Genomic DNA, 27511 nt, shown 5'->3' on the forward strand with positions numbered 1-27511 from the left:
AGACTCAATGTAGAACACCTCTTAGTCAATTGTCGGGAATTTGAAGCACTCCGCCACCAGTACGACTTTCCGTCCTCCATTCGGGACATCCTCTCAAATGATCCCGGCCGAGAGGAGGTGCTATTACGGTTCCTGCGAGACGCCAAGATACTTGACGCCCTGTAGAACAGTGAAAATCAGTAAACAACTGAACCAAACAACGAAGAACAAGATGACTCATCGTAACCCGTAACCATGGACCGAATCAACTCTCACCCGGAACGTGAATTTTTTTTTTATTTTTGCCTATTCTCTAAGAACTTGAAATGTACACATCGTTTTCCTCCCGTTCCCTCAGGGCTGAATGACCCTAGTGGTTATAGGCCAAATAAATAAATAAATAAATAAATAAATAAATAAATCACCCTTTAGTAGAATTTTAGTTTTTTTCTCTTCGGAGGTGTGATCTTATAGGTGACATAAGCGACAAGTCGCACTGCTTTTCGATGCGTCTAAATTTCTCGGGAATGACTGAATCGATTTTCAAAGCCTTAGACATGTGCACTTTTTTTCGAGGAAATAATCGTATAATTGTTTCAAAGGGATTATCACACCACAAAATGGACCCACAAATAAATAGGCATCTAACTGACGATCTTTATGTATCTAGTCCTAGGTCTTTAAAATCTTTATTTCTTTGGAAACGTGGGTACATATCATTTAAAAAAAAAGTTCGAATCGTAAGTAATCAGCAATTTAGTTTAAATAGTTTCATATTTTCGAAAGGACTATGAGAGGTTGCAGAAAAAAGTTCTATGTGTTGAATGGAAGAGATCGATTTTTACCTTTACCTCCAATTTTAAGAGTGGATTTATATGTATCATGTGCTTCTGTGGTTCAGTCGATAAATCGATGTGCTTTGTTACTAATGTTTCTCGGTTCAAGTCCCACTGTTGTTATCGATCTTTTGTTTTTTATTTCATTCGAGCTCAAGTCATGTAGTTTTCAAATCACACAATTTTACATGTTCTTGAATATAAATTTGTGTGAAATACGACGCTCCAGTTATGTGCATCTTGAATCTTGAGATGTAAAATCACAAGATTTTTTTCAAACTGTGTATCATCAAAACAAACACAATGTGATCTTATATTTGAACTTGAACTTTGAACTACTTTGAACCGATGAATGTCTTCAATTACCTTAAAATTCAACGCAATAGAATAAACTTTACGAGAGTCTGTTAGCATTAATACGTGTGATGTTGAAAGAATAATTGAATCGCCTACCTAAAGATCGGCACCGGATATGCCTGCGCTTGACAAGTCAACGCAATTGTTGCATTCAAAGCAATCCTTAGAACGGCTATGGCTTCCGAGGAAAAGGAAGGAGCTTTGCTTCCGATAGGCTCTGGAAATACGATTGTTATGATTACACACATCTATTGGAAAAAGTGAAATTGGGATAGGGTTGCTCTCGGGCGTGTATTTTTCCTACAGTTTTCATAGAATACCTAAATTGAGTTTGTCCATTTCAAAGGATACATAGTTCATCAGAGGCAATAGTGGGATGATTTATGGTGAGAGATGAAGTTCAGGTTTGAGCGGAAAATTCTAGCATTTTGTAGTCAAACATTGGAACAACAATGTTGCATCATGAATACTTCAATGAAAGTTGCCATACAAGTTAATTGTTGATTTTACGTGCACAAAATTCTGTAAACATAAGTAAAAGAACTGAGAAAAAACCCTCCTCAATCCACCTAGTGGTGTGATAATGTCTTTCTCTTTCTTCAAAACAGTCTTATGAAAATATTTTTTATTTTTTTGTTGAATAATTTTTGACACTAATTTTGGCTCATTTTCGACACCAATTAAATCGAGTAGTTCACAAAAGTATGCTTCAGTGTTTATGTCACATAGTCGGCAGCCAACCAAGCGCTTGGCAGCGCAACGCAAATGTTGCCTATTTGCGTGAGAAGAGTGATGCTAATCAAAAAACCTTTTTTAATCCACCTAGTGGTGTAATGATGCCTTTCTCATATTACTTATATTTTCAAATATATCACTAGAATATTCTGTGGAGAAATTTTGTTTTCAATATTGAATAAAATAAGAAACTTTCTTTGGGAATAAACTAACATAACCTTTTCAATTTGTAAACAGTTATGTCAAGTTAATAGAAATATTTCATTATTTTGCATCGTGGCACTAAATGATTAAACACACTACCTTATAGTTCTGGAACCGGAAGTCGGATTCGGATGAAATTAAACAGCAATCTATGAGACTATAATCGATGAAATCATCTCTGAGAAAATTGTGTAAGTCTCATTTTGAACTTTTTGGCCATTATTTCCGGTCTTTTTGAAACCGAGAACTTGGAACCAGTATAGCCGATATCGGATCGTTTAGTAAGTAACTAATATAGCCTACAAATAGAATCAGTTTTAAGCCAAATCTAGAACAATTTTACCTTTTTTTGCATCGTCGCTCTAAATGACGGTGTGAAATTCAATAGCAACCTATGGGACTATGAGATATTTTATTTTATGAAAGACATTATTTGACACATACTCACACACAGACACATACATTACTCAGCTTGATGAGCTGTGTCGAATGATATAGAATACTTAGCCCTCTTGGCCAATTTTCACTAGTCAATTTTTCAAGAGATTGCATAAACTTTCTCTATAAGAAAGGCAATAAATGTACTTTTATAGAAAAGCATCGTTATTATGATCTTGTAATAATACTAACAAGTAGGTACAAATTGAATACAAGAATTAGAAATTTTCATTTTTTCACCTGAAAAATATAAATTTTAATGTGGCACGCTATACGAATTTGAACAAAAAACGCTGCGAACGGAGCGTACCGTCGCGTACTAGTTTTGCATTGTCATTTTGAATGACGATTTGAATGTTTGGACACTCATCGCTTTATAATTTCGAAACCGGAAATAGGATCAGGATGAAATGGCACAGTATATTCAAAGACAATGAGAGCTTTAATTTGAACCATGCTTCGTGAAAATCAGGTTAACCGTTGCTGAGAAATCGAAGTAAGTTCCGTTTTTTTGAGATTTTCTCCACAACTATCGATGCTCTTGGAAGCGGAAACCGGAGTAGTCCCAAAGTAATCTTATATATTCACTAATTAACAAGAATAGATCGCTATTTTCACTAATCGTTCTATAATACCGGAACCGAAAGTCGGATCTGGATCAACTTTTCAGGGTCTTTTTAAAGAATTTCAAGACCTTTTATTTGCTTTTAGGTTTGTGAAAATCGGTTGAGAAATTTCCAAGAAAACTGATTGCGCATTTTTTAATAAGTTTGCACATATTTCCTTGTAATTCCGGAACCAGAAGTTGGATCCAAATGAAATTAAAGAAAATTGTATGAGGCCATAAGACCTTTCATTGAAATCTAAGTTTGTGAACATCGGTTTAGTCATCTTTGAGAAACGTGTGTGACTATTTTTCTCCTTTTTTGTGCATATCACCCTGTAATTCCGGAACCGGAAGTCGGCTCCGAATGAAACTCAGGAACTTTGTATGGGACCTCAAGACCTTTCAATTGAATCTAAGTTTGTGAAAATCGGTTCAACCATCTCTGAGAAAATCGAGTGATATTATTTGTCACATACACACACACACACACACAGACATTTTGTTGTCTCGACGAACTGAGTCGAATGGTATATGACACTCGGCTCTCCGGGTCTCGGTTGTAATGTCGGTTTTTACAGCAATTGCATAGCCTTTCTATATGAGAAAGGCAAAACATGTTTGACGAATAACTGCTCTGTTGAATAGGCGATATTTTTGTTTAACTTCTTTTTTTTTTCATAAATACGTTTATTTCTTAAGGCAGTTTACATAAGTTTTTCTTCGCCGTAGCATCACTTTTACATAATATTCTTATCCTAATTTAATTCTAACATAGTCACAACGTTTTGCATTTATTAAAACATATTCTCTTATTACTTAAATATCATCTTAGGTAACTCGTTTTTAATTATGAAATCTACTCGGAAATATTATTTGAACCAAACGATTAACTTCTATAAATTATAAAATAAGCTGTTATTTTCAGACATTTTGTTAATAATTTCATAAACTGTTTCGAGTTTGTTTGTATCATTACATTATTTTTATTCTAATTTAGCTATTGGTTGAACTCATGGACGCAGCTGGGATCAGAACTAAGTCTTGAAAGGGGCCTTTATTAAATTGAAACTCCAGTTTTCTTTATGAAATGATAAATAAGTTTCATGTATGAAAGGTCACGACAAGCAAGAATGTCTCGAACTGGGATATTGGATAGTCTACCTTGGGTACGCAAAGAATTTATTAGTTGAGATCTGACATCACGATACTCCACGCATGTCCAAACGACATGATCAATATCTCGATAACCTTCGCCACAAGCACAATGATTAGTCTCGGAGAGCCCAATTCGAAGGAGATGTGCATCTAACGTGTAGTGATTGGACATGAGTCTGGACATCACACGAATGAAATCTCTACTCACATCCAGTCCCCTGAACCATGCCTTTGTCGATATTTTCGGAATAATTGAGTGCATCCACCGACCCAGATCATCTTTATCCCAAGAAGCTTGCCAGCTGGCAAGTGTTCTTTGGCGAGACGAGCTATAGAATTCGTTGAAAGCAATTGGTCTCTCATAAATTTCACCCTCAATAGCACCACGTTTGGCTAAAATATCGGCTCTTTCATTGCCAGGAATGGAGCAATGAGCCGGGACCCAGACTATAGTGATTAGATAATTATTGTTCAATATGTCGTTCAGGCACTGTTTTATTTTGCCCAGGAAAAACGGTTCAGTCTTGCCAGTCATGTTTGAGCGAATGGCTTCAATTGCACTCAGACTATCTGTGAAGAGGAAATAATGGTTTGGAATTAATGTGACGATTACACTCAAACTATAATGAACTGCTGCTAGCTCTGCTATATAAACAGATGCAGGTTCTTGAAGCCTAAATGAGGCCGAAACATTATTGTTGAACATACCAAACCCTGTCGCTTCTTCAATTCGCGATCCGTCCGTGTAAAACATTTTCTCAGAGTCAATATGCCTGAACTTACTTGAAAATATTTTTGGGATTTCCGTCGAACGTAGATGATCGGGGATTCCACGCACTTCGCGCTGCATGGATGTATCGAAAAATAAAGTTGAGTCAGGGACATTTAGGAGGCTGACACGGATAGGAATATATCTTGAAGGGTTGATTTCCTGTGACATATGGTTAAAATATACTGTCATGAATTTTGTTTGAGATCGAAGCTCGACTAGTCGTTCGAAATTATTAATTACCATGGGATTCAGCACCTCACATCTTATTAGCAGCCGTGATGAAGTTTAACTTCTTGTTAAAACAAATCAACAATTCGATCCTTTTGAGGATCAATAAATTGTTGGTGATTGCCGAAAATTTGACAGAAGCTGCTATATTGCTATCTATATTGTATACAACATTTTCAAACCGGTAGAAGATGCTACAAGAACTCGAGTCTCTCAATGCATGAACCGCGAGAAAATTTTTCTACATTTCTTCGCTTCACTTCATACTCTGAGTATTTCACGGCCCTTAAAAAAATGTACAGTCTGATAATGATCGTTGCTGTGTAGAATTTCCCAAGAGAGAATCGCAAGTTGACAATTATCGCAGAAAATCGAGTCGATGATTCAACTTGATGATTCTCATACTAGGTTGCAATATTTCAAAACCCTTGTGTGGAGCATTCACATACATTTTCATAGACACAACTTATACAAAGATTATATGCATATAGTTAGAATAAGCGGCAGTAGTAAAATGATTCGTTCGCAATTATCAACTGCATGTATAGAATCGGATCGCGAAACGAGAATAAGCGACCGTTTGTTGCTTTAGAGAAGATCCCTACAGCAGCGTGCTAATCTTTGATTCTCAGAAATGTCATCGAGAGAAATTCGCTCTCGCACTGGTGTCGATTCTATGTTAAATGATCCACGCCGGGTTTTTGTTGTTGCGATGATATCCAGCTCTCTTTGATGGTACTGATTCAACCGTTGAAGAGTTGCCAGTGAACGTTCTTTGATACGATAAAAGCCATCTTTGATTTGATATTTAAAAATTGAAATAAGTGGATAATTTTGTTTGCTATAAATTTCATCTCGTTGGCTCCTTGTCAATGGATGTAACCGTGTAATAACGCGAATATTTAAAAAGAGCTCTTTCATTTAGCTAGAGTTAGTATTATTTTATTTCGCATAGAATACAGTGTTCCGGAAGGGTAATTTTATTACATCAGCGAAAAGTTGCACTGTTTGCATCGTATTCTCATCGAATTTTCATCGGTATTTGTAGAAGCAGAAGCTTCATATGAGGAGAATATACGTAACTTTGATAATCATTAATGAAGGTGGTTGAAAATCGGCCTGTTAAGGGATCAATTAAACGATCCCAAAGAATATATTCAAATATGTTTGTTGTGCATAAGCCGTACCTTAGTATAGGTGAAGCGAAATGAATGCAAAGAAGTGAAAGCTTGCTCAATTTACACAATCAATCATCTATTCGGAATTATAAGAGTTTAATCCATATTCACGTCAATTATTTGTGTCAAACAGAAAGCTTCTAGCCATTTTCGCGTCAGACTTTCTGACTCCATACTTGAGTTTAGGAATCGAGTCAAGATAGAGTACGTGGAAAATGTTCTTCCAATCCATAATGCTATATTTGTCCAAACGAAAATTTTCAGATTTATTAACCAACAATTGTAATTTCAATCATACCTGAATATAGGCACTGGGAAAGCTTGTGCTTGACACGTTAGGGCGGTACTGCTATTGAGTAGTGTCCTAACTCCCATCGTGACAGCTTCGCTAGCGAAAGAAGGTGATTTACTGCCGATCGGCTCTGGAGAACAAAATAACCCAAACAACAATGAATTAATTAGAAAACCTGAACACACACACAAACTTCTATCCGTCTGCTGGAACGTTGCGCTAGAGTACCCCATGTTACCAGTCGAATTTACCTGAAGGAAGCCACCGGATACGATTGTGCCGGACAAAAGAGCACTACGCTGGTAGCGAGTCGTCGTTCCAGCCAAATCTTTTTGCTATCGATTGAAAGAACTGGCGGTTTAGCCCCGATTGGTTCTGAAAGTTTGAAGAAAGGAACCTGCCACTTCCGATCTTGACCTGACGTCTACAAACTGTCTGAATGTTGTATATGTAGAACTTGGGATTAATCTCACCTGAAGTTCGGTGCTGGGAAACCCTGTGCCAAACATAGTAGTGCGAGTTCGGTACTTGGATCGACAAAAATGGGTTTCTGGGTTAACGAAGGAGTCTTCGGTGGTGTGCTTGAGATTGGTTCTAGAAACAACAAAATCCTGTAGGTAATCTACTGGTATCGCAAACTAATGTATGATTTTTTTTTCAATGTGAAACAAACGAGAATGTTGGGATAGTCTTAACAGTACCTGAACACCGGAACAGGAAATGATTGCGCTGGACACAGCATTGTGACGTTATCGTGAGATTGAACTAACAGCTTTCGACTTTCGTCTCCGGAAGTTAACCTGGGTGCGACGCTGCCCACTGGTTCTGGATAGTAAAAGTTCAAAATGAGAATGGCGTTAAAATCAACATCAGAATGTTGGGAATATACCCTAGAAGGACTGTTGCAAGACGTGTATATTGCAGTTTGACGACAATGCCGAATAATGTAAAAAGTAAAAAAAAACATTTTCTATTTCAAAAATATTCTATTATGATGAAAGACTACATAGTTAATAAAATATATACGATTAATTAGAGAGCATTTGATCATTTGTCTGTCTGTCTGAGAACAAGAAAGTTGAGAATTTAAATGGGCCCGGAAAAATTTTGTAATTCTTCTGATCACATTTTTTGCAACGTATTGATAACGATCATTTAAATATCAGTTTTTATACAGAAATATACCAAGTTCACGTTCAAAATAAACTTATTTAATAAAATTGCTTTGCTTAAGAAACAAAGGCATTTCGATCCAAGACTAGTAAGTTTGCCTCATTTGAACAAAACTAGTAATGTTGTGTTCATTCAGTGCTATCTTTCGCTAGCGAACTTCTAATAACCCAGTTCGCATTATGGAGAAAAACTTTCCATCGATAAGGAAGTGTGGAAGAATTGTTTTACAAACAAAGCAAAGTCCTGACATTACATTTCTTTTGTGGAGTTTGACTTTCCTGTTTCAACAGACTTCGCAGGTGATTTTTAGCGTACAGAATCATTGCATGGCTAGTACTACGTTACTTCGGGTCGGGACTCGAACATACGACAACCGGGTTTGTAAGACCAGCACCCTATGCTTTGAACCGTCAACCCGGGCATGAATGTATGTATCTTTTTATCAGTATAGAAGGATTCTGTGTAAATCGGTGGTCACCTACGACAACCAGATGGGTAAATGTCAATATTGCCTGAGAAGGATGTTCACTACGGTACACCATATGAGAAATTGGACAAGAAGACTTCTACATCCGAGGACAATCAAGCTTAACCGCTTACGTTGAGATGGCAGAAACCAAGTACAGCATTTAGCACGAAAGAAATCAATTGGTTGTTTGAGGAAGTGTGGAATTCGACATTCGATACGAGAACTAGAAGGTTTGCCTGAGGAGCAAACGCATCTTGATCATAAACAAGACAAGATCTTCAATACAACAAGACAAATAATGCTGTTTCCAACAAGTTCTACAGGGATTTGGAAACAATTCAATTCTCTAAAGACAATAGCAACGTGCAACGTGCACATCAAGTACAACATATTAGTTTATATAACAGACGGTGCCGTATCAGCGCGCCGTCCTCAGTCGTTAGCGATCAATTTATTCGAAATAATATAACCCGGTACGGCGAGAATCTCCATCGAAAAGGAAATGTGGATGATTTTTTTCCTGGTTTTCTCAAAGACGAACGTTTATAATGTATGCGCTGAAAGAAGACTATACCTTCTCATGTGACATCCAGTCAGTGACCAAGAATTCCGTGTAAATCGCTAGTCACCTACGACAATCAGATGGTAGCATATCAATATTGACAAAACACTATTCACTACGGTAAGCCCTGTGCTAAACTGGACAAGCTGACACCAAAGACAACATATTAACAAGATATCCAGCTCTCACATTTCCCGAGCAAATCATTGGCAACATCCTTTTTTGCGAGCATGGTGCCCTCAGGCGAGTCCGCATCGAATCTCATACATAGAAGTAGGGGAGAGAAATGTCAAATAGCAGCACTGCGCACCCATACAATTGGCATGATATGTTGAATGTAATGCCGTGCGATAGCGTTATTGAACTGAAGATTGATTTCGCTTCAAGCAGACATGGTCTGCTGACACCTACGCCGAAAGACAACGGCAGCAAACAACTATTTCCGGTAGTTTCGGAACCATAATCTGGAATACTGGTATAACAAAGTTCTAATGGGCAGCAACCGACAAGATTCATAATTGAATTTAGTAGATTGTGTCCGTTTTTTGCACCTTCGCTCTAAATAACGCTAATAGTAGTGTTGTTGTACCGTTGAATTCCACTATATCACGTCATTACACTCTCACAAAGTCACTATTTTTCCGAAAGTGTATCAAACGTTATAATACAGATACGTATTTCGGAACACTATTTGCATCCTTCTTCAGTGTATCGGTTTTATAAGTTTATTGCATTCCGAAATACGTATCTGTATTATAACGTTTGATACACTTTCGGAAAAATAGTGACTGTGAAAATAATGACTTTGTGAGAGTGTAATGACGTGATATAGTGGAATTCAACGGTACAACAACAGTACTATTAGTGAAAATATTCTACTAACAGCTCAAACAGAAATTTAGTCTAAATAACGGTTTGAAAGTTTAAGGATTCATTACCCTATAATTCCGGAACCGGAAGTAGGATCCTGATAAAAGTTGGAATATGTTTATAGTACTGTAAGACCTGTCAATCAAAACTAGGTTTGTGGAAATCGGACTATGATAAAACGAAGTGACTTGCATTTTACAGTTTTGGATCCCTATTTCCGGTACTTCCAAATCTGGAAACGATGTAACTAAATCGAGATTATTTGGTCATCTGATAGCAAGATTCACAAATTAAAGAAATTTTCAAACCAATTTTGCCGAAATTGTTGTTCTATAAAAAAATCTTTCTTGAAAAATTAACCATTCCGTACTTCCAATACATTTTGTATGGGATATCACGACCATTCATTTGAATCTAAGTTTGTGAAAATCTGTTCAGGAATCTCTGAGAAAATTTAGAGCTCATTTTTTAAAGTTTTTTTCAAATATTTCTCCGTTATTCCGGATTCGGAAGTCCTTTTTAAATAATATTCAGGAATTTTATAAGAAACCACAAGACCCTTCATTTATATCCGAACTTGCGGAAACCGAAATTAGTTCCATTGCAACTGAAATCCGGAGGCAATATTTATCAAGTATAGGAATTTTTAAACCAATTCCTAAAAAAATCGTTTTTTACATGGTACTTTCTGAAAAAAACCTCTACGATAATGCATTTCTCTTGTCACTCAAACAGTCTAATTGAAACTTAGTTTTTTCGTTAGGATAATTTCTGACACGAATTTCGGTTGATTTTTAACACAAATTTATTCCGATTGTTTTGGTTAGCTCATGATAGGTTACTTTCGAGTTTTGACGGTTACGTCACTTATACCATTATATCCCCGGAACCTGAAGTGACAGTCAAGCGATCTTCAAACATGATTTACAACGATCGATTAAGGAGTGTATTGAAAATAAGCTATCCACAAATTTTTCTTTCAAATTATGATAAAAAATGATATTTTATTCAAACTCAAAATTTGCCCTTTATTGTACGAGGTTAAACTTGAGCATAATGAAAACCGGATAAAATTTATTCCTTCACGAATTTTCGAACTTATGATCGAACGCTCTTCATCAAGTTCCAGACAAGTGTTGTATCGCACTTTTTCAGCGCTTGAGTCCAAATTTTTTTTGAACTCCTGCATGTTCGCTGCTGCCTAACCAGTCTTCTTGCAGACCCTCTTCACGATTGCCCAGTAACGTTAGATGGGTCGAAACTGAGGGCAATTTGGTGGATTTATATTTTTCTCATCGAAATTTATACCCTTTTCCGCAAGCTAATTGAGAGTGGTTTTGGCATAGTGAGCCGACGCTAAATCCAGCCAAAACATTGGAGGTCTACTATGCTTCTTATATAAAGGCAGTAATCTCTTCTGGAGACACTCAGATCGATAGATTTTTGCATTTGTAGTTCCGGTAGTGTAAAAAATTGTTGACTTCAAACCCCAGGAACATATTGCTTGCCATACCAGTACCTTTCGATCGAATTTCTCCACTTGAATCGACCTGTCCGCATCGCTCACATCCTCCCCAACGACGACAGTAAAGTATTGTGGACCTGGAAGAGTTTTTGAGTCCTCCTTCACATAAGTGTCATCGTCCATCAAAACGCATGCATCCGGACACTGGAAAAGACGCGCTTCTTCTGCTCGCTTCTTCTGTTCTACATTTTGTTTCGAGGTTTTCTGCTTCTTGTAGGTCTTCAGGTGATTTTGCCTCTTGATACGCTGGATCATCCTGACACTCGTTCCTGCTTTTTTGGCCAAATCACGTATTGACATTGATTTGTTCTTCATGATTAGAGATACCACTTTCTGGTCCAGTTTCGGGTTAGAAGAACCGGGTTTTCTGCCTCTTCCTGGTAGCTCATCCAAAGAATAGTGTTCCCCAAACTTATTAATGAAGGTTTAAACACTGGCATGATGAATTCCAAACCGCTTCGCCAATTTTTGCATAGTAATACCCTTCTCACTTAGCCATGTGTCCAGAACCTTACTTTTCACTTCCTTTTCAATCCGCGAAATTTGGAAAACGTAGAATTTCAACCGCACAAACAGGTAAACAAACGAAAGCTGAAAGCCAAACGCTCAGCATGCTGTGATTTGAGCATATAAAATCATCACAAATAATGCGTACAACACAAATGTATGTGGATAGCTTATTTTCGATACACTCCTTACAGTAACTTCCAAACGAACCTAAGTTCGTTGAAATCGGTTCAGCCATCTTCGAGGAAACTGTGCGAAGCGAAAAATCTTTCAAAAGATGCACACACTGACATTTTTCGATCTCGCCGAGCTGAGTCGAATGATAAATAACACTGGTGGTATCCGGAGCTCCGATCAAAAGTCGGTTTTTTTTTGTAATTCTATTACCTTTCTATAGAGAAGACAAAACACACAAAAAAATAAAGTTGTACATTAATCACCTTGCAATTCCGGAACTGAAAGTCATTTTTAAATCATATTCAGGAATTTGGTACGGAACCACAAGTTCTTTCATTTATATCATAAGTTTGGGAAAATCGGTTTGGCACATACACCGACATTTTGCGTACTCGACGAATTGAGTCGAATGGTATATCACACTCGGCTCTCCGGGACTCGGTTTTCACAGTGATTGAATAACTTTTCGATATGAGAAAGGCAAAACAATCAAGTCGACTAAAAGATAACCGCATATGTCTGCTTCTGTATCTCAGTCGATAACCAGACGTACGTTGTGGTCCAATGATTCTCGGTTCAAGTCGCGGCGGTCGCTATTAGGATTCATTTATTTTATTTTAGTAAATTTTATGTCATGGAATTTAAAACACAATATTTAATGTTCATCCACGTACATTTGTGTGAATCGCGACGCTCTACTCATGTCCATCTATAAAGATGTAAAATCACAGGGTTTTTTCGAAGTGTGCAGAGGGTTTAACTTTCAGTTTCGGATCCTAAAATTCGGGAATTGAACACAGGCAGGTTGATGCTTGTCTTTGGCCTTTCAACAACACAGAACCATTTAAAACATGGCGTTCTTCTTAGTTTAAATTTAGTAAAAGTTTTTTCAACCACTATAGCACCTGGTAAAAAGTGAAATTGTAAGAGTATTTACCTAGCATCTATGACTACTGGTCTCCAGTGCACTAGTTGAACACGAGATTAAACTTTTCAATTATTAAGGGTTAAAAGTTTTAAGTAATAAAGGTATCTCGAGTATGTAAAGTATAACCCTACATCGGAATAACTTTTAACATTAGGATTATCTTACCTAAACGCCGGAATGGGGAAGGACTGTGCTGGACATAGCAAGGTGAAGTTGTCAGAGAATCCTGCTTGCAAAACCCGAAGAGTATCGCCGGAAGTGAGTCGAGGAGCGACACTAGCGACCGGTTCTTTCGAAACGAAATATCATGAACAATTACAGATTAGTGAAGTGCTGAACAAGCTAAACATAGATCACAAATTAGCAACGAGTTGAAGGTAGGGTACCAAGTGGGATTTGAATTAGCTCTTAGTGTGCTAAGTGAAATGTGCTGTTAAGATGCGCTCACCTGTATATCGGTACAGGATAAGATTGTGCTGGGCAAAGTAGTGTGACGTTATCCCGATTCCTGACCTCGAGGTTGCGACTTTTATCACCGGATGTCAACCTAGGTCCAATACTTGCCAAAGGTTCTGATTATTTTAAGGTTGATAAGACAGACGGAAATGTTATTAGTAGCATCTGCTAGACAGTACGACTAGTACGCTGTGGACCCATGGGATAGTGTTCCCTGCAATTGGGTGTTACGGATTAATAAGTCGATCGTTACCTAAACACCGGTACCGGGAAAGCCTGAGCAGAACAGGACATGGCAATCGCTTTTCTGCGTCTTGTTTCCGTCGTAAATATCTTCGAAGTCGATGAGCGCTTCGGTGCAACCCTACCGAGGGGTTCTAAAGGAAACGAAAACAGTTGAAAACAGTGATTGTCGTGGTATATAAGTAAATTTTCGGATCAACGAGTGCATCATTCATAAAGCTCACGGGTGCTAGTTGAATATGGGATTTAGAAAATGAGTGCAGAGATGAAACAGCCTTGTTAGTTACCTTCTCCTGAAAAACGAATTTCTTACGATGAGGTTAGTTAAAACTCAAAGCTTTCCGAAATCACACTTAGCCACTCCTCAAAATATTACATTTGCCGCAATTTTATTCTCAACGAAATTCCGAAACAAAAACTTGAAACATCAGGCACAGTTCCCGCACGCGATTCCTAGTTTTTTTTAATTAATTTCAAACTTTAATACCGATTTGCAAAACTCGAATTTTGAAAACACGCAACACAGGGTACCCTATCCCAACATTCAGGCAATTTGTTTATGTATATTTCATAGTTAGTTGTATGAAAAAAATGGAAATTGAAGGAAAACAAGAACTGTGATAGGATTTCCTTCAATTTCCACGAATCACCGGACAAAAGTATTAAAAAACAGAACAATATTCTCGCACCGTTACGATGTCAGCTTTTCACAACACAATCCATAATTTTCAAGTACAACAAGTGGTCAACATTGCGTAAGCCGAGATTGGCTAGAAGTCTAGTGAGAGTTCAAGAAACGAAAAAAAATGTAACCTGTTTACCAGTATGTATCAGAGAAACTAGACCAGTATGTATCAGAAAAATCACTCATTATAACTCATTCTGTCAGCGACCGCATGGCGATCTGACCCTACCATATGTGAGTCAAGCGTCTTTTTACTGCTTCAAAGAACTTTGAATAATGTTTTTGGTTCGTACAGTAGTAGTAGTAGTAGTAGTACTAGATGCTCGACGCATTCGTCTTTTATTAGATCTGTGTGTACATAAAAAAAGCATTTGAAGTCGCATTAGAAAATAATATATCTCGGTTGATTTTTCAGATGGCCGTAAGAGCAAGTGACAGTTTCTCTTTGTTTACTTTCTCTTCTATCAATTACCAAGAGGTTTCCACATTTATTACTCAACTCTTTGCATAAAATGATACCCGGAACTATCGACTTTCAAATAAAACTGTGAAATCCAAGAAAAAACTTATAATCACATCACAATAATCGAAAGAGAAAGTAAACAAAGAGAAACTGTCACTTGCTCTTACGGCCTTCTGAAAAATCAACCGAGATATGTGAAATCAGAAGCAAAATGAAACAGTTATCTATGACGGTGTTATGAAGAGCTGACATCGTTAGTCTCGACACAGACATATGACCGATGACGACACGCAGGAAACGGAGCGACACGCCTGTAAGTTCGTTATTCTGCGAAAATGTCAACCGTTCAAACCGTTTAGCCAAAGCACGCGTTTCTGTATGCTGTTAATTACTGATGATATATAGAACGAACACACTTCAGTCAGTTACAAATGCATCCGTTCCGTTTATGTAGTTATGAGTGCAAGAATATTGTTTTCATTAATACTTTAATGCACTGCGGTTGATTCTTAGTTTAGCAAGCGGATGGAAGTGTCGATTAATGAATCGCTTTCAATAATTGATTCCGAGATTGAACGAGATTAATGGTGCACGGATCAGAGAGTATTGGAAGCATGGATGGAATTAATTAGAACACTGTTACAGATTCTGAATGATTGCTTCTGTTGATAGACACACTTCCACCCACTTACGACATTGTTTGCGGATTTTTGATGTATTTGCGCTCGTACACTGATCAGTCTTACCGAATAAACACCAAATGATTCTAACCATATATTAGGAGACGAATATTTTTAATATAATAGTCCATATATTAGGAGACCAATATTTTTAATATATTAGTATTTATGGTTATGCGCCCATAGCACAAAATAAAAGTTAGCCCCTGAATCGGGCATTAAGGAGCAATGTAGTCCCAAACAATTTTTAACCGCTTGAGTTGAACAAATCGTTGCACAAAGCATAACAGGCTAAACCGACACATAGGAACCAGGAATATGTTGGCTTGTAAAGGAGACTCTGATTGATTCGTAATGGATTTGTGATTACTACACAATTTGAATATATCCAAAAAATCTGTTTCAATCCACCTATTGGTGTAATGATGCCTTTCTCATATTACTTATGTCAAGATTTTTTTTTCAAACTTGAGCAAAATCAAAAACTTTTTTTGGTATAAACTACCATCACCTTTTCAATTTGTAAACAGTTATGTCAACATAATATAGATTTGTGCCAACCCTGCACGCTATACAAAATTGAACATAGCACGCTGTGTGCTAGGCGGGTGCGTTTTCTTCTTCTTCCGTATTAGCACGTACCGATGCGTACCGATTTTTCATCATTTTGTCTAACAGTTTGAAAGTTTAGAATTGGAAGTCGGATGGGGATCAATTTTTCGGGAATTTTTTAAAGAATTTCAAAACCTTTCATTTGCATCTTAGTTTGTAAAAATCGGCACGCGATCATGGTGTATTTTTAATTAGGGAAGACCGCGGCGAAAATTATCACTTTTGATCTTGCGCAAAAAATAGTACGGAAAACAATATTTTTACTCGGAATGTTATTTACTGTATGAAAGTTATAACCTTCAGTTACAAAATGCATTTGGTTTGGGGTTTTTAGCGCAGATTGTTAAGTAATTTGTCACAACAAACGCAGCATTTGTCTAACTCATTCGATGGTTCGGTATCTTCACGCATCTTTTATGCTGTCGATACCGAATATGCTTTAGAAACGTTCACGTTTTTTTGGTGTATTTGAAAATAGTATTGAAATTCATAAAATCAGAAATTTTTTGTAAAAAACAACAATAAAATTACTACTCAGACCGAGTCTAGTGGCCATTTTTGTCTCACAAAAAAGTGGACGGTTTTGTCCCACCGCTTCGGTTCGATTTTGCGATGTCGTCACCTCTCAAAAGGCTAAAACTAACACTACGGTGCACCTGTCCCGATGGTATCAGTCCACCAAACAGAAAAGCCATGTGGCATCAAGCGGAATCATTTCAACCAAGAATTGATCCACTGATTTTCTATTCCATGCCGTAAAAGCCCACTAAAACTGGAGCTTGCAAGTCAAGGTGAAATTACGTGCCGATGACTGAACGACTGAAGGAGCCCAAAAAAAGGCAGTCGTAAACGGAACATTTGAGGGTTTTGTCCTTGTGTCAAAGTTAGACAGACTAATGGAAGGTATAGACAGGAAATATGTCGAGTTCTCGGCATATTTGCCGAATAACCGGCCTTCGCCGAGCGATGACTCCATATTCTTCATATCATATGAATTCCAGTGGAGCGAAAGACATCAATAGTAAATTCGTTTCTGTTAATTTGATCTCATACTATACTTAGTTGTTAGTTCATCACGCTATCAAGCGATGTGTGATGAATACTATGTAGGATAGTATATGTTATCTTTCTTGAACACTGATGATTACGGGTCATTTTGTGGTTCTGCAAAGCAAAAAGCTTTTGGTATGCCTTGTTGCGATGGCTACGTATTTCACTCAAATGCGGGATGATGTAACTATTACATCAACATCCTACGAGACAGGACCTCGTAAGATGGATGGTGCAGTTGGGATGCCACCCGCCGTTGAACATTCGGATGCTGGAAATTGTCACTCATCAACTATCTCGGATGAGTTGGCTAGGGATGGTACCACGAATGAAAGACCCAGCTTTATCACTGTCCACTAGTTGGATAAAGCACATGATTCGTTCTTGGACTGCATCCAAACATGCCAGCTACTGGTACAGCTTGCAAACTTGCGCTCAAACAACAGCATTTTTACCAGATTTGAATCTGGAAATGTCAAAATGTTTATTACATTTTCCCAAGCACTATTGCAGGATGCTGATCAGAGCTCTGACTGGACATTGCAGACTCAACTATCACATGACCACTGAGTATTATTTTTGTTATTTGTGCGATTGCGTACTTCATAGCATCTCATATGTTTATGGTTTTGGTTCTCCATTCATGGTTGAATCTGTGTATGGGAAGCTAAAATTGAAGGATATTCTATCGTTTCTCACCCAATCTGGTAAGGAGCAATAGTCAGAGGAGTTCATCGAAAGTGAATGAATCCTTTCGGTTTCTTCCCTAAAAGGATTTAGCAGATTGTTTGGCTTCCCTTATGGAATGCCGAATTTACTTCTGTTCATGCATATTGCGAATCGCTCTGCATTTTTCCAGGAATGCAGAATGGTGTCGTTTTTGTAGAATCTCTAAATCCTCTCGAGGGTTGAAGGTTTTATTAAATGTGCATTTTGGCGCCGCCAGATCGTTCAGCATCCTTTCGTGGCTGCAGAACGATTCCAAATTACTAGGGGAACGTGCCACTTGTACCAATTAGTTCTGATTCCTGATTATAGTGGAAATTGGGTTAGGTTTAGCATCATGATTCGTTTCTTACCTAGCTCAAGATCAATTATACAATCAAACATATATTCGTTACGAACCTTTGTAGATCAGAGCAGGAGAGGCACCCTTTCAAAATAATACCCTTGTATATCTTGATTCAAACAACCGGCGATGATGATCTCTCAAAATTAAATGACACGGCCCAAGCAACGTGATACGTGTGTTACAAATGAAACCCAATACCGCAATGGTTGTGCGGGTCAGTTGAAATGATTACACCCTCGATTTGTACCCCCACGGGTTTGCAAGTGGAGCAGATATCTCATTACCTATCATTCTCCTTTGCAGCAGGGGTTTATTGGGTGCACTAAACACCGACTGATCTGTGTACGAGAGTTCCAAATACATCAAATTGTGTAACTTTACATACAGAGTGCGACTTTGAGACCTACACCACGATAAACAAAGAGAAAAAATAGAGCGCAAATGTGCATATGTGTGTGATCTCAACAGTCACCAAGCTGTGTGCAAAGGTTAGAACATAAACCGCAAACCGGAAAACATTGCCGGGGAAGTTATTTCACTTCCAAATTACCTGTAATTACGAGACGTCCTTTGGTGGCCGAAAGCCGAGTTTCTCCGGTAAGCCGATGCTTAGTTCGGCACTGGTAGCTCTTATAGCCATCCTCGGGTCCAACTTCACGGATGTGCAGCTCTCCGGATGGTAGCACCATATATTTGCCATCTGTACGAAAATTTCGGATATTTGTTGGTTTTGATTTTGAGTAGAGAGTAGACGAGATGAAAGAAAAATAAGAGTCAGTAAGAATTTCAGTAAATATTCAGCTAATACTACTATTATAAGATCTAAGATAAAAACGTGTCGATGCCACTGACCCGAAGAAACATGCATTTATGCATATAATTTTCATGATATTAGAAGATATGTGACCTGCAGCTCGATTTCGTCCGTAAAGAGCGGGAATAATTTTTGTTCCCATAGTTCCCATTCCCTCACCGAAGGTTGCATTCCACTCGAGTCAAACCAACAGGAGCCGGCAGTTGATACAAAACACTCGTTTCATTGGTATTCGTCTGTCTTTCTTTCTCTTTCTCTCTCTTTGGGTCTGCTCTGCTTAATCGGACTGTGACATCAACACGTTGAATAAATTAATCTGCGTTTCTGCTCAGTCCTATTCACTTTTACCGTGACCTGCACGGACGACGACTACAAAAGAAGCTCCGATTATAACGCCTTCGAATTGAGCTTGAGTTGAATTCAGCAAGTCCGCTGTAGAACACAGAAACAGTACAGTTTGAACTTGAACTGAACCCTCGAAAGATATAGATTCGACACATTTCAACAAAATTTATTCTTTGTATGAGCCTTTCTAAGCTCTAGAGGCTGTTCTTTCCAGCAAGTAACCGAAGGCAGGTGTTTGGAATAGTAATGAGTATTCAAAAGAAACGGCTTGATTTAACGGACCGTTGGTGTTGGTCAAATATAAATTCGTGGAATCCCAACATGTCGGCTATTATCATCACAATTTGGTGCTAATTCCACAGTGACGAATAAATAAATGGTAGTCAATTATTATCAATATGGGATCTTCCTATGGAATCTCCGTGTGGAAGACTGCGTTGGAAATAGTCTACGTAACCCTTTTGTCATGAGTGTTATGAGCAGAAGTCACGAAGACTTGACAGTTGATGGGGGTGTCTGGCCATCGGGAAACGTAATCGGAGCTTCACTTGTATGTAAATTAGACCGGCATTAATGGTCCCATAAGCGTTCGTACATTCTCTTCCATTACGTCGTTGTTCTTCGGTTGGTTGGGTGAATACAATACTAATTATAATCATACACTTGCCTACGGGTGCAGTAGAGGCATTCTTTCAAAGCGGAAACTAGGAAGTGAAAATGTTTGTTACCTTCTTTGCGTGTTGAGCTGCCCAGCCATCGTTAATTTCAATCAACTCTTGTTCGAATTGATTTTTTACCCCAACAAAAAAAAACATGACTTGGAGTCCTCAAGATTGTTCTATTAATAACAGATCTTGTATCGTTGGGTCGATCTCAGTTATACATCTTGGGAAAATGTATAGGATCTTTAAAATGGAAATTCAGCACCCTCTTATTTTTCATGTCACCCTTTGAGAATTTCTTCCATGTAAACATTTTTTTGTTTAGTTAGTTGTATCATAAACGTAAAAACACTACAATATTGCTGTACGAGATTTTTAACCATAATACTTATCAATCGATCAAAGCATGTAGAAAAATGCTAAATGACAAGCCGATACAATAAACCTATCTCAAGTATCTTTGCCACACGAACTATGGAAAAAATGAGTCGACAAAAATGTATAGTTCTAATTGTTGTTTTAGATGTGAGCTCACCCAGTAATAAGCAATGTACAGCTAAACCTCGATTTTAACATAAAAAAATGACAACAAAGGAAATCCATGAAACTATTGTCGAATCTCGCACCAACTCGAACAAATGGTGGCAGTACTCTCTTAGATTTTTGTGAAACTTTTTGAATAAGAAGACTTTGTCATAAAAAACCACATTTCATAATTTCTAAAATCGATTTAGACTGAGTTTTGAAAAGAGTCCAACTTGATTCCACAATTTTTTTTCAAAGGGCTATAGTTGAAAAATGACAAAATCAGTGCAAAAGTTCTTAATCGAGTCTTACACCGATAAAAATCGGGTTTAAAAAAAACTAAAAAAATACTAGTACAACAATTTTTCGAAGAATTTGTTATTTTTCGATTATGGCTATCTAAAAAAAAATTGTAAAAAATTTGACCATTTCCAAAAGACAAACAAAAGATCAATTTTGGAAAAATAAAATAACCAAAGCAAACTTTTGTGACAAAGTCTACATGACCAGAAAGCTAAAATCTGACTGGGTGCTGCTAACTTCGAATAACATTTGATGCGAAATTCACCTAATCGAAAATCCTACACTGAAACAAAACGATTCCAAATGTTTAAAGAAAATTTACAAAAAAAAACATCATTTTTGATTCGAATGAAATTTTGAACACCCAAGATAGGTAATTATGGTGCCTACCGTTCGTACATTGCAAGATAGGCACCTTCGGAGAAACAATTTTTTCTAATTAAAGCGTTGTCCACCAAAAAAAATTTCCTATTAAATTTTTTTTTCAGTGGTTGGTGTCTTCACAAATGTAGATTGTAATCAAATGGTGCTTCTATTAATGTGAATGGCTCATTAGAGATGGTCGGGTTTCGGGCATTTGTACTCGAAACCTGACCCGAACTCGAACCTGACGGGTATTCAGTTTCGGGTTCAAAAATTTAATCAAGTTTCGTAGTTGAACCCGAATACCCGGATTTTTTGGGGTTCGGGTCGAGTACGGGTAAATATTTTTATTCTTCAACGCCTACCGGTCGGATTCGGGTTTGGAAGAAAACTTATTCTCGGATTCGGATTTAAATTGAAAAGTTGTTATATGTCTTGACTAACTGGTAAAAAAAATAAGTTGTTCTACCCCTTGTTTGTACTAATTGTAAAAAAAAATGACAGCTAAGAAAAAAACAAGGATCGTTTAGTTGTATTGAACTTTAACTAATCGAATTCAGAAAAACAACTAATTTTTTAGTTGAACTGGAATCGCGGGGTGTTCCGTGTGGTTTTTGAAAGGTTATAATATAAAAATACACACACATGACTCTTAAACGGCATAACTTATAAACGTGCCACCTCCAGCAAAACGATGGTTTTAAATGAGCCACTTTTTCGAGAAAAGATTCTTTTTTTTGCTTAGGTAAAATTTTCGATTCACTGTAAACAAGAAAAATAGCGCTCAAATGACAGAATGTTCTGAAGATGATAATGGTTTAAAATATAAAACTTTATGATGGAAATGTAAAAACCACCGGGCAACACTGAGTGTTTCCTAGGCTAAATACATAAGTAACAACCTACGTAATTTATACAAACTAATACCATATAAAATTATATAAATATTACATGCTTGTTTCTACATCTTGAGCTATGGTGCAATAAACTTCATCAGTTGTTAGTTGTAAACGTATCAAAGAATAAAAAAAACACAAATACCATTTTTGAGAAAATTGATTTTTAAGTTTTATTTAAAGAATAAAACAATAAACATTTTGTTTTATAGTTCCAATAGATATTTTAAACATCGCTGAAAACACCAAATCAAACCGTTTATGAGATTTAGTTTTCTGAAAATTCTCAAGGATTTTTGGCTTATGCCATTCTCAAAAGTAAAGCCAGAGTTAAAATAACAAACTGATGTTGCGAGTTGTACTATTTGGCCGCATAAAGAATAGTTATGCAAAGTTGAGGCCAAATCAAAACATATAAGACCTAATCGACCTTCGATTTAATTATTTAGGAGAAAGCAAACTTAGGTACTTGGTTGGGAGAAAGCTACGAGTTCGCACCCCGTCTCTGTGGTGACTTTTTTGCAGCTTTCACTTCATAACTGTATTCGGAAGTTTTTTATCCAATCTGCTTTGCTCATTCGATATTGATAAAATCTAAGACAAGCTCAAGACAGTTCTTCTTCTTAACAAGATTAAAACAAATCGTTTAATAAATTTGTAATTTTGAAAGCTGGTTCCAAAGTTCGATAAGTACCTCTAAAATTGCATAAATCGAAGTTTGACAATACCTTGTTTATGATTACGAAATAAATATTTACTAGAACAACGACGATGTCGAATGTACGAAATCACCTATTTAACCATTAAGAATAGTACATTTGAAAACTGCAACCGACGGATGAGGTAGGTCCCTATTTCCCACAATGGCATCTCAGTTTTCAAATGTAGCTACTTATGAAACGCATAAAAGTAATTGAAATATGCTGTTTTATATCATTGTCGAATATTAGAGCTACGATCAGCAGACGTCGAGAAGTTTACTTAATTAAATCAAGTGTTCGAGACCGCATATGTCAAACAGTAATTAAATCGTTCAAAAACAGCATATTTCCTAACTACCCTTCCAGACTCGTTCAACGCTCAACTGCATCCGAAAACATCATAAATCTCCGATGAAAGCGACCAACAATGCATTTCTGGTAACCTATAACTGTTATCAAAAATAAATAAGACCATGAATACATATATTTGATATACCAACAGGTTTGTTTACAAACAACCATCCGTTCGAGTTAGTTGACATGTACACCGACAGTTGAAATGGAACGCAGGCGGAGGCGGTAGCGGAAGCGACAGCATGCTCTTGTTGTTTCGGTGCTCTCGGTGATGATGTTTCTTTTCTTTTTTTGTTTTTGGTATGTACTATTTCGGAACCGCTAAATCCACTCAATGAACACGGCCACGACTACGAATGGGGGCCAACAAACTTTACACAACAAGTAAAACTGCATAGTTTTACGTTGGCATTTTATATACTGGTAGAGCGAAAAACATGGTTGTCGGTCGATACGAAGCACGTGGGTAGACGATGTTGACATCGTCTCGGCACGACCAAGCGCTCAGCTGAGCGCTATCCCGAAGAGCAGCAGCAGCCGAGCGGGATGATGGCGTACGTAAATAGGTAACTTTTTTTCGCTTACTACTGTGGGATGTGTGAAAAGTAGAGCTTGTTTCGACGGTATATGTGTGCTGATAGTGGGACGAAGCAGTAGTAGAATCGTACAACTTGTTGCTTTATACTCGGAATCAGTTGGTTTCCACGAAATTTCACGAAGAGTCCTGCGCCATGAATTTGTTTACCCGAATTGTGTCCCCGATGATTCGTTGATGTGGTGGAAATGAACGTTCTGATTACAGTTCATGGAACGGATTCAGTTGCCGTAAATGTAACTAGTTTCAATAGTATTCGTAAGTTGAGTAGGAAAGTAGAGGGAACAGAACCCATTCGATAACAGCTGAAACAAATCAACAGGATGATAATTTGAAAACCAGTTTGATGTTATCGATCTTATTCTAGACCTGTAAATCTCGTAAAAAATCGAGAAAAGATCTTCAAAAACTTATTTTTATTAATGTTGATTTATTTTACTTTGATTGATGACATGATTTTGGAAATTTGTCACCCGAGAAATTACGATTATTTGAAATCTAAAACCAAAACTGCACATATTCACTAATCCGCGAGACTATGTTTTACGGTCGTTCTTAAATCCAAAATGGCGGCTTCTGGGTTATTGATTTTCATTGGAACCCCTTACAATATGAGTAAGGGATTTCAAGAAATGTCGATATACCGGAAGTCACCATATTGAATTTCGAAACGAGCTACAACATTGTTTTCTGCTATCAAATCTGATACGAAAATACCCTGAACTGAAGATCACTATCTTGGAAGTCGGAACGAGATCAAACATCGTTTTCCGGCAACTGTTCATTAAGGATCAAGAGTAAACCAAGTTTCCTGGTGTTAGAAATTTATATATTACATACTCCATGTTTGATATGTACATCATAGTATGGATATCAATGGTTACAATCAAAGTATGATCTTACACCTGAGAAAAGTGTTCAGAATAATTTGACAAGAAAGGTGCAGCTACCAGCTGATAACTTTGGTGGCATGATACATTTTTTCCATTACAGCATGGGACACTTACACTAATGTGATGCAGCCGGTACTACTCCTGCTGACTCCACCGAATTTATATGTTCAGTGCAACCAGTTTATCAACGATGCGTTTACAATTTAATTTCAAACATTCTATTTTTTTTTTCAATATTATATGCTCAAACAAATGTAGAGCATTGTTTCATATTGAAATATTAATTTTGATCAATATTTCGTCGATGTTTGATGGAAAATTGCATACAGTCTTAGTTTTTGATTTGTTGTTACATATTAGAAAGTTTAGCGGCACTGCTTCAGTGCATCTGTATTGGATTGCGTATCCGAAAGAATAAAGTTTTTCAACAACATACCGTATTTATTGCCTCCGGCTTCTTCGAGTAAAGGTTTCTATTTCGCTGGAATTTTAATCAAAGGTATATAAATCTTTATTTTGAAGCAAAATCTGCGAGAGAAAATCTTTATAGAAATGTGTTAGTTACTGATGGAATAGTAGTGCAAGGAAACTGAAACCAACCTATTTTTCACTAAGGAGTGTATCGAAAATAAGCTATCCACAAATTTTTCTCTCAAATTATAATAATAAACGATATTTTATTTAAACTAAAAATTGATCCTTTATTGTACCAGGTTAAACTTGAGCATAATGAAAAACGGATGAAATTTAAGTTATTCCTTCACGAATTATCGAACTTTTGATCGAACGCTCTTTATCAAGTTCCGGACAAGTGTTGCATCGCATTTTTTGGACCCTTGAGCCCAATTTTTTTTGAACTCCTGCATGTTCCCAGCTGCCTTACCAGTCTTTTTGAAGACAAACAGTCTTTTTGAAGACCAGCAGAATTTCAATCGCACAAACAAGTAAACAAACGAAAGCTGACTGCCCAACGCACAGCATGCTGTGACCTGAGCATTAAAAACCATCACAAATACATGCGTACAACATAAATGTATGTGGATAGCTTATTTTCGATAAACTCCTTAGCAGTTTTCAGTAAAATGGAAATGGTTTCGTTCAAAGTTTCTACTTTTCTTGATTTGCCATTATAAGCAGAAACGACTGATTTGTTTCATTTTCAACTACATGATAGTTTCATATGATCAAATCCGGAAAAAAGATGATGGAACTTGTTTTTACGCACAAATTATTAACATTACCTATATGCTTGCAAGGAGTCTTTCCCCTTAATCCCTTCCCGAAAATACCCATATTGTAAGGGTTTTTAGGAAATATCGATGAACTGGAAGTCACCATTTTGAATTTCGGAACAACTTCAAACAATGTTTTCTTGTATCTAATCATCAAATTCCTTCCAAAACTATCCCAGTTTTTGAAAAGCGGGAGGGTAATATCAGTAACTTAACTGGATGACGTGAATACGAATATAACTGACATGCTTTTTTCCCACTTTCGAATATCGATAACCGCACGTACTGGTTGATTGATTGTGTGAGTTTTGGAAACTTTCAATGCGTCACTTGCTCAATTCTAACGGTACAATTATACGGTCTAACACAAGGAATTATGAGGTTGTGTAGGGAACAAGATTGATTGAATAAAAATGCAATGTTCTAATTCAATCATGGATTGAAAAATCCACAACAAATCGTTTTTGCCATCTAGGATTTCTAAGTTTGAGTTGGGAATTAATATTACATTAATTTCCATAACATACTTGTCAAACCCGTCTCGAAAATACAAATTGCATAGCGAATCGAAAGAATATCCACAAACCGAATTTAAGAGTTAAATTATTGATACCCATTCGCCATCTATGATTCCTTCAAAAAATCATGAGAATTGATAAAATATTATTCAATTATATACTAATATGATATGCATTTCACAATTTTGATACTTTTAGTAAACATCTACATTTTGATACTTTTAGTAAACAATCTACCTCTACTTCCCTAACAAGCCGATTCTAATTCCATATAAAAAAGATCTTGTTTGAACAAGAATACAACAATACAATAATCAGCTAGGTGATGTATTGCCACCATGCCAAGGAAATCGAGGAAATCAATCATAAGAGCATTTCAATTATAAATTTAATTACTAAATTGATTATTTTAAACAACATGCACAAATGCTTCTTCCTCATATTAGTCAATTAAAAGTACCCATGGTTTATAAGCAAACATAGTTAGTGTCTGTTTTTTTTCTAGCGAACAAAACATAACGTAAGCCCACTGCATTTAACCATTGAAAATATTCCGTTTTTCTATGTGTCGGTTTTGTGCGATACGATACGATACGATACAGATAAATCTGTATAAATGGCATCTCTGGCTTTGAATTTTGTTTTTAGAAGGGCTAATGCCTAGATAAAAACAATTCCTTTTTTGTTTTGTTGTAAAGTTTACCAAATTAAGTGCACAGTAAAATTTTAAATTTAAAACGAAAGGTAACGAAAACGATCCAAAAATTTTGAAACGTCGAAATGATTCAAAACATTTTTAAGAAAAAAATCGGGCATTTTGAGCCTGTGAGTATAATAGTGTAATGTTTTGCTGACTTTTTATCTGATTTTTTGAACATTGTTTGAATTTCCAAGGAATGAGTGAATTAGTGATTTAAGGAGCTAAATCAAGTTTTTAAAGGTAACGTCCTTACAAATGAGATAAAATAGGGAGCCCTTACCCTATCATATATAATACTGTGGTATTCTTCAAAATAATTTTCTTCAATTCTGAAAAGAATAACCGAAATCGGTTTGT

General features: G+C 36.8%; 1 protein-coding gene across 50 annotated transcripts in view; it reads right to left on the reverse strand.

The window, feature by feature from the left end:
* Positions 1-27511, reverse strand: part of LOC131436005 (cell adhesion molecule Dscam2) — a 148364-nt gene that overhangs the window by 99548 nt on the left and 21305 nt on the right. For 22 of the 50 annotated variants that reach the window (XM_058604380.1, XM_058604384.1, XM_058604375.1 and 19 more), the window contains exons 5-6: positions 18804-18953; positions 13441-13564 (exon numbers count right to left, since the gene is read on the reverse strand). In XM_058604380.1, the coding sequence (XP_058460363.1) occupies positions 13441-13564; positions 18804-18953 (274 nt within the window). Of the gene's footprint in view, positions 1-7254; positions 7376-7482; positions 7607-13157; positions 13282-13440; positions 13565-13701; positions 13826-18803; positions 18954-27511 lie in introns of all 50 variants that reach the window. The other 28 variants (XM_058604403.1, XM_058604410.1, XM_058604377.1 and 25 more) reach the window with 5 other exon arrangements.

The sequence above is a fragment of the Malaya genurostris genome, chromosome 3 (genome assembly GCF_030247185.1).
Source record: "Malaya genurostris strain Urasoe2022 chromosome 3, Malgen_1.1, whole genome shotgun sequence".
Classification (NCBI taxonomy): Eukaryota; Metazoa; Arthropoda; class Insecta; order Diptera; family Culicidae; genus Malaya; species Malaya genurostris.